Below are 12,401 nucleotides of genomic sequence, written 5' to 3'. Positions count from 1 at the left end.
ATGGCACCACTGTACTCCAGCCTGGGCAACAGAGAGACACTCCATCTCAAAAAAGAAAAAAAAAGAAAAAAAAAGAAAAAAAAAGATAAACACATCAAACTCTCTGTACTTGTTTTTGATGAGGGAAAATGAGTCTTGCGTATAGAGAACTGCAGAAGAATAAGCTGAACCTCATAAGGTCTAAAACAAAAGTGATTTAGAAATTAAGAAGTCCGGCCAGGCGTGGTGGCTCACTCCTGTAATTTCAGCACTTTGGGAGGCTGAGGCGGGTGGATCAGTTGAGGTCGGGAGTTCAAGACCAACCTGGCCAACATGGCGAAACACTGTCTCTACTAAAAATATAAAATTTAGCCAGGCATGGTGGCACACGCCTGTAATCCTAGCTATTTGGGAGGCTGAGGCCCAAGAATCGCTTGAACCCAGGAGGTGGAGGCTGGAATGAACCGAGATTGCACCACTGCACTCCAGCCTGGATGACAGAGTGGGACTCTTGTCTCAAAAAAAAAAAAAAAGAGAGAGAGATTGACCGGGCGCAGTGGCTCACGCCTGTAGTCCTAGCACTTTGGGAGGCCAAGGCAGGCAGATCACAAGGTCAGGAGATCGAGTCCATCCTGGCTAACATGGTGAAACCCAGTGTCTACTAAAAATACAAAAAATTAGCCGGGCGTGGTGGCGGGCGCCTGTAATCCCAGCTACTCAGGAGGCTGAGGCAGGAGAATGGCGTGAACCTGGGAGGCGGAGCCTGCAGTGAGCTGAGATCCTGCCACTGCACTCCAGCCTGGATGACAAAAAAAAAAAAAGAGAGAGATATTAAGAGGTCTGGATTTGGAACCAAATGTATTACCAATCAAGAGGAGTGGAACCAACAGGAAGCCTGGCGTTGTGGGGTTCAGAACCAGAGGAAATCACTGACTATAAGATCTGGAACCAGAGGGAGTTGAAGTGTGTGAGATCTAGAACAAGAGAGATTAATTTATAGGAAGAGGTCTAGAACCAGAGGAAGTTAGTGAATTCTAGAACCAAAAGAGTCTGTTAGTCATAGACTGTAGAGCCAGAGGGAGTTAGAGGTTGCGAGGCCCAGAACCAGACAATTTTTGGGGACCGTGAGGTTTGAAAACAGGCAGAATGAGAGGTTGGTGAGGTCCAGAACTAGAAAGAGCTGAAGATGGTGAAATCTGAAGCAGAGGGATTTTAGAGAATGTGAGTCCTAGCTGGGCACAGTGGCTCAGGCCTGTAGTCCCAGCAATTTGGAAGGCTGAGGCAGGTGGAGCACTTGAGGTCAGGAGTTCCAGACCAGCCTGGACAACGTGGTGAAACCCCGTCTCTACTAAAAATACAAAAATTAGCTGGGCATGGTGGCACATGCCTGTAGTCCCAGTTATTTGGAAAGCTGAGGCAGGGGAACCACTTGAATCCAGGATGTGGAGGCTGCAGTAAGCCGAAGTTGCACCACTGAACTCCAGCCTGGGTGACAGAGCAAAACTCTGTCTCAAAAAAAAAAAAGAAGAAGAAAGAGAGGAAGAGGAAGACGATGAAGAGAAAGAGGAAGAAGAAGGAGGAGGAGGAGGAGGTCTAAAGCAGACCACACTGGAGGTTGTGTGGTCTAGAACCAGTGCAGGTCAGAGGTTATACAATCTGGAACTGGAGCAGGTTGGAGGTTGCATAGTTTGGAAGCAAAGTAGAAGGCTGCCCCTGAAGTAGGAGGACCATGAATGAAGTCAGTGTCCGGGCAAAGCTGGGGGCAGCAGGAAGCCCAGAGCGGAAGGGGCAGGCAGAGCTGGCGGGCAGGGCTTGGGGGGCTTTGGCCTCAGTTGGAAGTCGCTGGGAGTGAGGTCTGGCCCAGAGCCTCCCCCCACTGACACCTGAGGAGGGGTGAAGATCAGAGTCCCACATTCTTACAGACCCCAGGCAATTCATCATGATTAAAAACCATATCACGAAATTGACAAAAATAAAAATAATAATATAAGAAGGATAGAAGGAAACGTGATCACATTGACCTGTGGATCATTGTTCTCGCCAGAACCTGGAAACACAGATATGACCCCCCAACCCTCCCCACCCCTAATTCCCCAAAATAAAGCCAAGAGAGGCAGAGAAAGGGATAATGAGGTAACCAAGTATTGAGAACCCCAAGAGAAATCCTGAGAGGAGGAGGAGGGAGCCAGGGACCCCCTCCCAGAGGTCACTGAGCTGAGACCACCCCAAAGAGCCCCCAGACTGGGAGCAGGCAGAGGGGTGAGGGCTGAGGTAGGCCCGAGGTGGGCAGGGGGCACATAGAGAGGAGAGGGGCCCCTCTCCTGGCATCCCCATCCTGTGCATTGGCTGCCAGCTTGGAGTGTGGTTGAGGTCCTTTCTGGGGGAGGAGAAGGCAGATGGGGAGAGGAGGCAGCTCAGTCGGCTTGGGCCGAGCCTGCTGTTGGCTGGAAGTGGTCCCTGGGCTGGGTAGTGTCCTCGTCTGAGTACGGAGAGAGCAGTGAGGGGCCCAGGCCTGCAAAGATGAAAGATAAATCAGAGGACAACCATAACCCCAATGTTTGAAATAATGTGTAAAATCTTAAGGAAATTGAACACTTAAACAAAGGATTTTTAGTAAAGCAATTTTTTTTTTTTTTTTTTTTTTTTTTGAGACGGAGTCTCGCTCTGTCCCCTGGGCGGTAGTGCAGTGGCCGGATCTCAACTCACTGCAAGCTCCGCCTCCCTGGTTTACGCCATTCTCCTGCCTCACCCTCCCGAGTAGCTGGGACGACAGGCGCCCGCCAGGTCGCCCGGCTAGTTTTTTTGTATTTTTAGTAGAGACGGGGTTTCACCGTGTTAGCCAGGATGGTCTTGATCTCCTGACCTCGTGATCTGCCCGTCTTGGCCTCCCAAAGTGCTGGGATTACAGGCTTGAGCCACCGCGCCCAGACAGTAAAGTAATTTTACTTTTGCACAGAGGGGTGCCTCTTTGGCTAGCTACCATGAGAGCACGCTTGAACAAAGGGGCAAGAGAGCCTTTATTTTTGACGCAAGTCTTGCTTTTGTACCTTTTTTTTTTTTGGCTGTGGTCGGGATATACAATTTAAACTAATATCGGTTGGCTAAACATTTGATTTGTTTAGATAAGATGGGCACGTTAAAGAAAGCGGAGAGGAAAGGGGAAGCGGTGTCTGTAATGATTTAGAAAGTTAGTCCTTTTTTTAAATAAGGAAAGGAACGTGAGCTGGTATTGATAACGCCTGGTATTGTGGTGTGTCTGGGCATTCAAAAAAGGCAAAAAGGAAAAAAGGAGAAAAAGGGAAAAAGGCAGTGGGGAGAGGTACTATGAATGAAAGAATAAAAGATTGATTGGGTTATTTGAAGAGAAACCTCATCAGATCCCACACCAACCCGTCTCCCCTTCCTGGGACTTAAAAGCCTGAGTGGCGAGGGAGGCCTGCCTGGATTCAAACGGCAGTGACATCTTGGGCACGTTCCGCTCTTTGAACCTCTCTGGGGTGTTCAGGACTGCAGTGAAGAACCCGAGTCCAGAGCCAGACGCTGCCCTAGTTTGAATCCAGGCATTGATATTTACTTGCTGTGTGACTTGGGGCAGGTGACTTCACCTCTCTGTGCCTCAGTTCCCTCATCTGTAAGATAAGCTAATAACAGCACCTCCCTCTTGGGCTGTTGTACGGAATAAATGAGTAAATCTATGGAAGGTGCTTTGAACCATAACTAGTACTGATGAAAAAGCAGTTAAGTCAGCTGTTGTTACTTGAGAAACCAGGGTACTCACACATACTTCATTTATGAGAGTTTATTCATTCAAAACATATTTACTGTCGGGCACGGTGGTTCATGCCAACAATCCCAGCACTTTGGGAGGTCAAGGCGGGTGGATTACTTGAACTCAGGAGTTCAAGACCAGCCTGGGCAACATGGCGAAACCTCGTCTCTACAAAACATACAAACGTCAGCCAGGCATGATAGCACATGGCTGTGGTCCCAGTTACTTGTGGGGGCTGAAGTACGAGGATTGCTTAAGCCCAAGAGGTCGAGACTGCAATGAGCTGTGTTTGTGCCACTGCACTCCAGCCTGGACACAGTGAGAACCTGTCTCAAAAACAACAACAAAAAACCCCGACACATTTACTGAGCACTTACTTTGTGTCAGGTACTGTGCCAAGTGCTAGAGAGACAGCAGTGACCAGGATGGATGAATCTCCCTGCTCTTGTAGGACCGACATTCCAGTGAGAAGCACCAATTGGATCAGGTACATACAAGATTTAGCACAAAGCTAGACACAGCGCGAGTGCCTGAATCTTAGCTCCTCATTCACAAATACGTGCTGTGAACTTCCTCTGTGCTCAACCACCGCCCACCCACGTGCACAAAGAAGAGTACAGCAGGGACCCAGACACCCCTGGCCCCCTCCCTTGAAGGCCTCATACCCAAAGGAGAAGACAGACAGTCATCAAATGATGACCCAAAGGCCTGTGTAATTATGGATTGTTATAAACCATTAGCATATGAAGTCAGGGAGGGCTTTGTGTAAGGAGTAATATTTGATTTGAGATCTAAAGGATGTGGTAACATGGCAAAGAACAGAGAGAAAAGTATTCCAGGCAGAAGAATCAGGATATGCAAAGGCCTTGAGGCAGCCTCCTCGAGCAAGGTGACTTTAAAGCCATCACAATGCCCCACAGAGTCTCCATGCAGTCAGCCTTCACCTTTCTCTCCTCTCTGCTTCAGCTACAATGGCCTTGCTTTTCCCCAAATAAGACAGAGACAGCCAGGCACAATCTCAGCACTTTGGGAGGCTGAGACAGGAGGATCACTTGAACCCAGGAGTTTGAGACTAGCCTGAACAACACAACAAGACCTCTTTCTCTTTTTTTTTTTTGTTGAGACAGAGTCTCGCTCTGTCACCCAGGCTGGGGTGCAGTGGCCGGATCTCAGCTCACTGCAAGCTCCGCCTCCCGGGTTTACGCCATTCTCCTGCCTCAGCCTCCCGAGTAGCTGGGACTACAGGTGCCCGCCACCTCGCCCGGCTGGTTTTTTGTATTTTTTTAGTAGAGACGGGGTTTCACTGTGTTAGCCAGGATGGTCTCGATCTCCTGACCTCGTGATCCTCCCGTCTCGGCCTCCCAAAGTGCTGGGATTACAGGCTTGAGCCACCGCACCTGGCCGACCTCTTTCTCTACAAAAATTTAAAAATTAGCTAGACATGATGAAGTGCACTTGTAGTCCCAGCTACTCGGGAGACTGAGATGGGAGGATCGCTGGAGCCCAGGAGTTCAAGGCTGCAGTGAGCTGTGATTGCACCACTGTGCTCCAGCCTGGGCAACAGAGCAAGACCCACCCTGTTCCCCCCACCCCCAAAAAAGACAGATACAATCCCCACCTAAGGGCCTTTGCACTTGCTGTTCTCTCTGCCTGGGACACTCTTCCCCCCGATATCGTCAGGACTCACTCCAGGTCTTTGTTCAACTATCACCTTCTCAATGAAAACACCCTGATCATACTGTTTAAAACTGAAACCCCCCACTCCAAACTCTTTTTCCTTGCATGCATCATTTCCCCCATTACGCTTATTTTCATCTCCCACTCTTTTTTTGTTCATTTGTTTGTATTTTTATTTTTTGAGACAGAGTCTTGCTGTGTTGCCCAGGCTGGAGTGCAGTGGTGTGATCTCGGCTCACTGCAACCTCCGCCTCCTGGGCTCAAATGATTCTCCTGTCTCAGCCTCTCGAGTAGCTGGGATTACAGGCGCCCACCACTGTGCCTGGCTAATTTTTGTATTTTTAGTAAAGACAGGGTTTCACCATGTTGGCCAGGCTGGTCTTAAACTCCTCACCTCAGGTGATCTGCCTGCTTCAGCCTCCCAGAGTGCTAGGATTACAGGCATGAGCCACCGTACCTGGCCTGTTTGTTTAAATAGAGACAGGGCCTGGTGCGTGCAGTGGCTCATGCCTGTAATCCCAGCACTTTGGGAAACTGAGATGAGCGGATCACTTGAGCTCAGGAGTTCAAGACCAGCCTGGGCAACGTGGTGAAACTCTGTCTCTACTAAAAATACAAAAGAAAAAAAAAAGCCAAGTGTGCTGGTGCCCACCTGCTGTCCCAGCTACTCAGGAGGCTGAGGTGGCAGGATCGCTTGAGCCTGGGGGCACACAGGCTGCAGTGAGCAGACAGTGCGCCACTGCTCACCAGCCTGGGTGACAGAGCGAGACCTTTCTAAAAAAAAAAAAAAAAAAAAGAGAAAGCCTGTAATCCCAGCACACTGGGAGGCTGAGGCAGGCGGATCACGAGGTCAGGAGATCAAGATCATCCTGGCTAATGCGGTGAAACCCCGTCTCTACTAAAAATACAAAAAATTAGCTGGGCAAGGTAGTGGGCGCCTATAGTCCCAGCTACTCGGGGGGCTGAGGCAGAAGAATGACGTGAACCCGGGAGGCAGAGCCTGCCGCTGCCCTCCAGCTTGGGTGACAGAGCGAGACTCTGTGTCAAAAAAAAAAAAAAAAAAAACGGAGAGAGAAAGAAAATAAAAATGTGAAAAGAAATAAATAGAGACAGGATCTTGCCCTGTCACCCAGGTTGGAATACACTGGTGCAGTCACAGCTCACTGTAGCCTCGAACTCCTGGGCTTAAGCAATCCTCCCATTTCAGCTTCCCATAACTAGGACAACAGGTGGTTGCCACCACACCCACCTGGTTTTTAAAATTTTTTTGCAGAGACAGGGTCTTGCCATGTTTCCCAGGCTGGTCTCGAACTCCTGGTCTCAAGTGATCCTCCCCTCCATAGCCTCCCAAAACACTGTGATTACAGGCATAAAACACTCACCCAGCCCTCTTGCACTCTTTGTAATTTGAGACAGGGTCTCGCTGTGTTGCTCAGGCTGGAGTACAGTGGCACCCTCATAGCTCACTGCAGCCTTGAACTCCCAGGCTCAAGTGATCCTCCCACCTCAGCCCCCAGAGTAGCTGGAACTACACGCATGCACCACCATGCCCGGCCAATTAAAAAAATTTTTTTAGGCCAGGTGCGGTGACTCACACCTGTTAATTCCAGCACAGTGGTAGGTCAAGGCAGGCAGATCACCTGAGGTCAGGAGTTCAAGACGGACCTGACCAACATGGTGAAATCCCATCTCTCCTAAAAATACAAAAATTAGCTGGACAAGGCAGCATGTACTAGCTACTTGGGAGGCTGAGGCAGGAGAATCGCTTGAACCCAGGAGACACAGGCTGCAGTGAGCCAAGATTTCACCACTGCACTCCAGCTTGGGCGAAAGGGCAGTGTAGAGACAAGGTCTTGCTATACTGTCCAGGCTGATCTTGAACTCCTAGCCTCAAGTGATCCTCCCACTTTGGCTTCCCAAAGCATTGGGATTACAGAGCCACCATGCCCAGCCTCCCTCCTGCACACTTTCTCATACTTGTTTCTTTGTTATGATCTGTCTCCTGCACTAGAATGTCAGCTCCGCAAGGGTAGAGATTTCTGTGCAATTTGTTCACAGTGAGTCCGCAGCCCCTAGAACCATGCCTGGTGCTTACGGCGTGCTCCATAAATATTTGTTACATGCATGAAGGAAAGAATAAACTGAACGACAGTGACTGTGGCTGAAACAGAGGGCGTGGAGCACAGCGTGGTCTGAGATGTGGCAGAGACTAGACCCTACAGGGATCTGAATCCAAATGAGGAGCTTGATCTTTCTTTGAAGGGCACTAGGGAGCCATAGAAGGGTCATGAGCAGAGGAGGGCCAGGGTCCGATTCAGGCTCTGAAAAGATCCCTCTGGCTGATACCTGGAGGTTTCAAGTGAAACTATGCACTAGGAAATGACAGCTTGTCTCATGCTCTGTGGAGGGGCTGTGGGAAGCAGCATCACCACCATAGCCACATGGGAAGACATTTCCTTTAACTTGTTGTTGTTGTTGTTGTTGTTCATCTTAAAACATTTTTAGGCTGGGTGCAGTAGCTCATGCCTGCAATCCCAGCACTTTGGGAGGTCAAGGTGGGTGGGTCACCTGAGGTCAGGAGTTCGATACCAGCCTGGCCAACATGACAAAACCACATCTCTACTAAAAATACAAAAATTAGCTGGGTGTGGTGGCGCACACCTGTGATCCCAGCTACTGGGGAGGCTGAGGCAGGAGAACCGCTTGAACCTGGGAGGCGGAGGTTGCAGTGAGCCGAAATCATGCCACTGCACTCCAGCCCGGGCGACAGAGTGAGACTTCATCTTAAAAATAAATAAATAAATAAATAAATAAATAAATAAATAAAGTGTGATCATAGGCGTGCAGGCTCCAGAGACCTAGGCTCAGGTCTATGATCACACTTTATTAGGGTCTCTCTTCCTCTCTCCTCCGCAGTGCCCATGAGAAGACAGAAGAGACAGGAGGTGCCATTTCCATCAAGGTCATCTCCAAGCACTGACAGTCCCCTAGCAACTTTGGAATGGCTCCATCCCTCTCGCACCTCCCAGGGGAGAGGGTGCCCTGGGACTCTGGATACCCAGGTTGCTACTCACCCAGGGGCTCATTCAGGTCCAGGAGGTGGGTGCTGGGGTCCTGCAGCCTCCCTGGGGCTGGTCCTCCTGTCAGAAGGAAACTCTGTGGGAGAGAGAGACAAAGCCACCACCATCATCATCATCATCGTTAGTATCCCGGGAACGGCCGGGCGCGGCGGCTGTAATCACAGCACTTTGGGAGACTGAGGCGGGAGGATCGGGAGGATCACGTAAGTCCGAAAGTTTGAGACCAGCCTGGGCAAGATAGTGAGATACCATCTCTACAAAAATTCAAAAATTAGCTGGGTGTGGTGGCAGGTGCCTGTAGCCCTAGTTACTTAGGAGGCTGAGGTGAGAGGATCCCTTGAGACCAGGAGTTTGAGGTTGCAGTGAGCTATGATAGTGTCACTGCATTCCAGTCTGGGTGACAGAGACCTTATCTCTAAAAAAATAATAAAAATAAAATAAAAATAAGGCCAAGCACAGGGGCTGATGCCTGTAACTCTAGTGCTTTGGGAGGCCAAGGTAGGAGGACCACTTGAGGTCAGGAGTTTGAGATCAGCCTGGGCAATATAACGAGACCCTAGCTCTACAAAAATTTTTAAAAATGAAAGAAGCTGGGCACGGTGGCTCATGCCTGTAATCCCAGCACTTTGGGAGGCTGAGATGGGCGGATCATTCGAGGTCAGGAGTTTGAGACCAGCATGACCAACATGGTGAAACCCCATCTCTACTAGAAATACAAAAATTAGCAGGGTGTGGTGGCATGTGTCTGTAATCCCAGCTACTTGGGAGGCAGAGGTAGGAGAATTGCTTCAACCTGGGAGGAGGAGGTTGTAGTGAGCCAAGATCGTGCCACTGCACTCCAGCCTGGGTGACAGAGTGGACTCCATCTCAAAAAAGAAAGAAAAGAAAGGAAAGAAAGGAAAGGAAAGGAAAGGAAAAAGAGAAAGGAAGGAAGGAAAAAAATATATATCCAAAGACAAGATGGTGCAGTGATTAAGGGCTACTGGGGTCCAGTGGCCACCCATCCGTAGTATGACTTTGGGTCAGTTCCTGTTCAGTCATCCTACTTATGTACCTCCAGAGCCTCATTCCCCCTTATCCTTCTTCCTTCTCCCGAGGGCCTGCGCACAGGGACCATAACAGCGTGCAACTTTGCTCCGTGTGTTCCTGTTGGTTAGCTCACGGGAGATACCAGCAGGTGGGGTGTTTATTCTTCCCTGTGAGTTGGTGATGTCCCTCCATGGACGTTTTCAGCCCTCATTAGCTGGACTCCACTCGCTGCAGGATCTGGTGACCACCCCACCCTGCACCTTCAGGCCAGGGCTGGTGCTCACTTCCCATGCTGTGCCCCAGGGTGCTGCACCAGCCTTGCTGATTTCCCTAAACTAGGTTAACACCTTTTTCAACAGTCCTGTTATTAAATTCTCCTCAACACTCCATCTGAGTGTGCTACCTTTCCTATGCAGACTCTGATACAGTTGTTTAACCTCTTCTGTATAAGTGTGTATAACAGTAACAAGAATATTTCAATAGTAGTTGTGGTGATTAAATATATTAATCGTGCAAGGAATTTAGAGCAGTCAGTGTCTGGCACATGGTAGGCACTTAATAAGTGTAAGCTACTATATATATAGAGGGTTTTTTTTTCTTTCTAAGACAGTTTCACCCTGTCCTCCAGGCAGAAGCGCAATGGTGCGATCTCGGCTTACCTCCCCGGTGAGCAATTCTTGTGCCTTAGCCTCCCAAGTAGCTGGGCCTACAGGTGTGCACCACCACACCCGGCTAATGTTTATATTTTTAATAGAGACAGCGTTTCACCATGTTGGCCAGGCTGGTCTTGAACTCCATACCTCAAGTGATTCTCCTGCCACATCCTCCCAAAGTGCTGGGATTAAAGGCGTGAGGCATTGCGTCTGGCCTGTAAACTGTTATATTATCAACCACATCTCATATTCAAACAACCCTTTGCAGAGTGAAGAACCAGGGCACTGCTGGAAGCACTAGAGAGCCATGAAAGGTCCTAGAGGGAGGCCTTGCAGAAGTGACATAGTCCAGGCTGGCTTTTTTATTTTTATTTTTTTGAGACAGGGTCTTGTGCTGTCATCCAGGCTGGAGTGCAATGGCACGATCATGGCTCACTACAGCCTTGACCTCCCAGGCTCAGGTGATCCTTTCACCGCAGCCTCCTGAGTAGTGGGGACTATAGGCACATGTCACCACACCCGGTTAACTTTATTTATTTATTTATTTATTTTTGTAGAGATGGCATCTCACTATGTTGCCCAGGCTGGTCTTGAACTCCTGGGCTCAAGTGATCCTCCTGCCTTGGCTTCCCAAAGTGCTGGGATTACAGGCAGGAACCACTGTACCTGGTCCTGGCTTTTGAAAAGGGTATTGTGGTTGCTGTTGTGCACAATGCATAGTTGAGGAGAGACTGGAGGAGGGACACTGTGGGAGGCTGCTTTTGTTTGTTTGTTTGTTTGTTTAGATGGAGTTTTGCTCTTTGTCGCCCAGGCTCGAGTGCAGCAGCAGGCTCACTCCACCTCCCGGGTTCAAGTGGTTCTCCTGTCTCAGCCTCCAGAGTAGCTGGGATTACAGGTGCCTGCCACCATGCCTGGCTAATTTTTGCATTTTTAGTAGAGATGGGGTTTCACCATGTTGGCCAGGCTGGTCTCAAACTCCTGACCTCAGGTAATCAGCCCACCTTGGCCTCCCAAAGTGCTGGGATTACAGGCATGAGCCACTGCGCCCAGCCATTTGGTTTGTTTTTGTACACCATTTATGGTCAGCCCACTGAGTGTCAGCTAAGGGCCTAATTTCCTTTAATTCTCATGGCAGTCCAGTGAGATGTAACTATTCCCACTTTCTGGATGAGGAAACTGAGGCTCCACGTGGTGATGTCACCTGCCCAAGGTTACTGGGTGGCAGACCTGGGACTTGAACCCAGGTCAGTCTGATTCTAGTGTCTGCACTTTGAACTCTGCACTAGTAATCCAAGGCTAAGACCTGTTCTAGTTTGGGGAGGGGGTCCCATGGGAGCAGAGAAGATTCCTGCAGATACCAGCCACATGCCATTTCTCCCCTCACCCTGCTTAGTTTTCCTTCTTTGCACTTACTGCTTTTTTTTTTTTTTTTTTTTTTTGAGGGAGTTTCGCTTTTGTTGCCTAGGCTGGAGTGCAGTGGCACGATCCCAGCTCACCACAATCTTCTCCTCCCAGGTTCAAACGATTCTCCTGCCTCAGCCTCCTGAGTAGCTGGGATTACAGGCATGTGCCACCACGCCCGGCTAATTTTGTATTTTTAGTAGAGATGGGGTATCTCCATGTTGGTCAGGCTGGTCTCAAACTCCCGACCTCAGGTGATCGACCTGCCTCGGCCTCCCAAAGTGCTGGTATTACAGGCGTGAGCAACCGCGCCCAGCTGACTTACTGCCATCTTACATATATTGGCAGAGTTTTTTTTTTTTTTTGACAAGGTCTCACTCTGTAGCTCAGCTGGAGTCCAGTGGCGCGATCTCAGTTCACTGCAGAGGTTTTTAATACCCATTAGTGAAACTAGAAGATTAGGCTTCAGTCTCAGCTGGCCCACTGACTTTCTGTATGACCCTCAACCAGCCCCTGCCTCTCTCTGGTTTCCTATCTATAAAACAGGAGGTTTAAGCAGGCTAGGTAATGAGGGCCAGAGAATCCCATTAATCCCCCAACACACCAGGCTGAGGGGAAACAGCAGAAAGTTTTCGGGTTCTGGGCTGGGAGACCTTTTGGGAGGTCTCACTCCCAGCAGCTCCACTCCCTCGTCCTCGTCTTCTGAGCTCTGGGCCAGGGTCCTGGAGGAAAACAGGCAAGAATCTCAGGACACAGCAAACCTGGGCAAGTGTGGGTAACAGTGTAAGCAGGTGACGAGCATTCGTTCACTCC

At 49.6% G+C, this 12,401-nt stretch overlaps 1 protein-coding gene across 4 annotated transcripts in view; it reads right to left on the bottom strand.

The window, feature by feature from the left end:
* Window positions 1-1,975: 1,975 nt before the first annotated feature.
* The window catches only part of HIF3A (hypoxia inducible factor 3 subunit alpha), a 49,837-nt gene continuing 39,411 nt past the window's right edge, over window positions 1,976-12,401 (bottom strand). For all 4 annotated transcript variants that reach the window (XM_010377438.2, XM_010377441.2, XM_010377439.2 and 1 more), the window contains 3 exons: window positions 12,193-12,310; window positions 8,500-8,581; window positions 1,976-2,491 (listed from right to left, as the gene is read on the bottom strand). In XM_010377438.2, coding sequence (XP_010375740.2) covers window positions 2,394-2,491; window positions 8,500-8,581; window positions 12,193-12,310 — 298 coding nt within the window. In that variant the 3' untranslated portion in view covers window positions 1,976-2,393. The remainder of the gene's footprint in view (window positions 2,492-8,499; window positions 8,582-12,192; window positions 12,311-12,401) is intronic.

This window comes from Rhinopithecus roxellana, chromosome 12 (genome assembly GCF_007565055.1).
Source record: "Rhinopithecus roxellana isolate Shanxi Qingling chromosome 12, ASM756505v1, whole genome shotgun sequence".
NCBI classification, from domain to species: Eukaryota; Metazoa; Chordata; class Mammalia; order Primates; family Cercopithecidae; genus Rhinopithecus; species Rhinopithecus roxellana.
The sequence above is the reverse complement of the archived record's forward strand: the minus strand, read 5'-3'. Positions and strand labels throughout refer to the sequence as shown.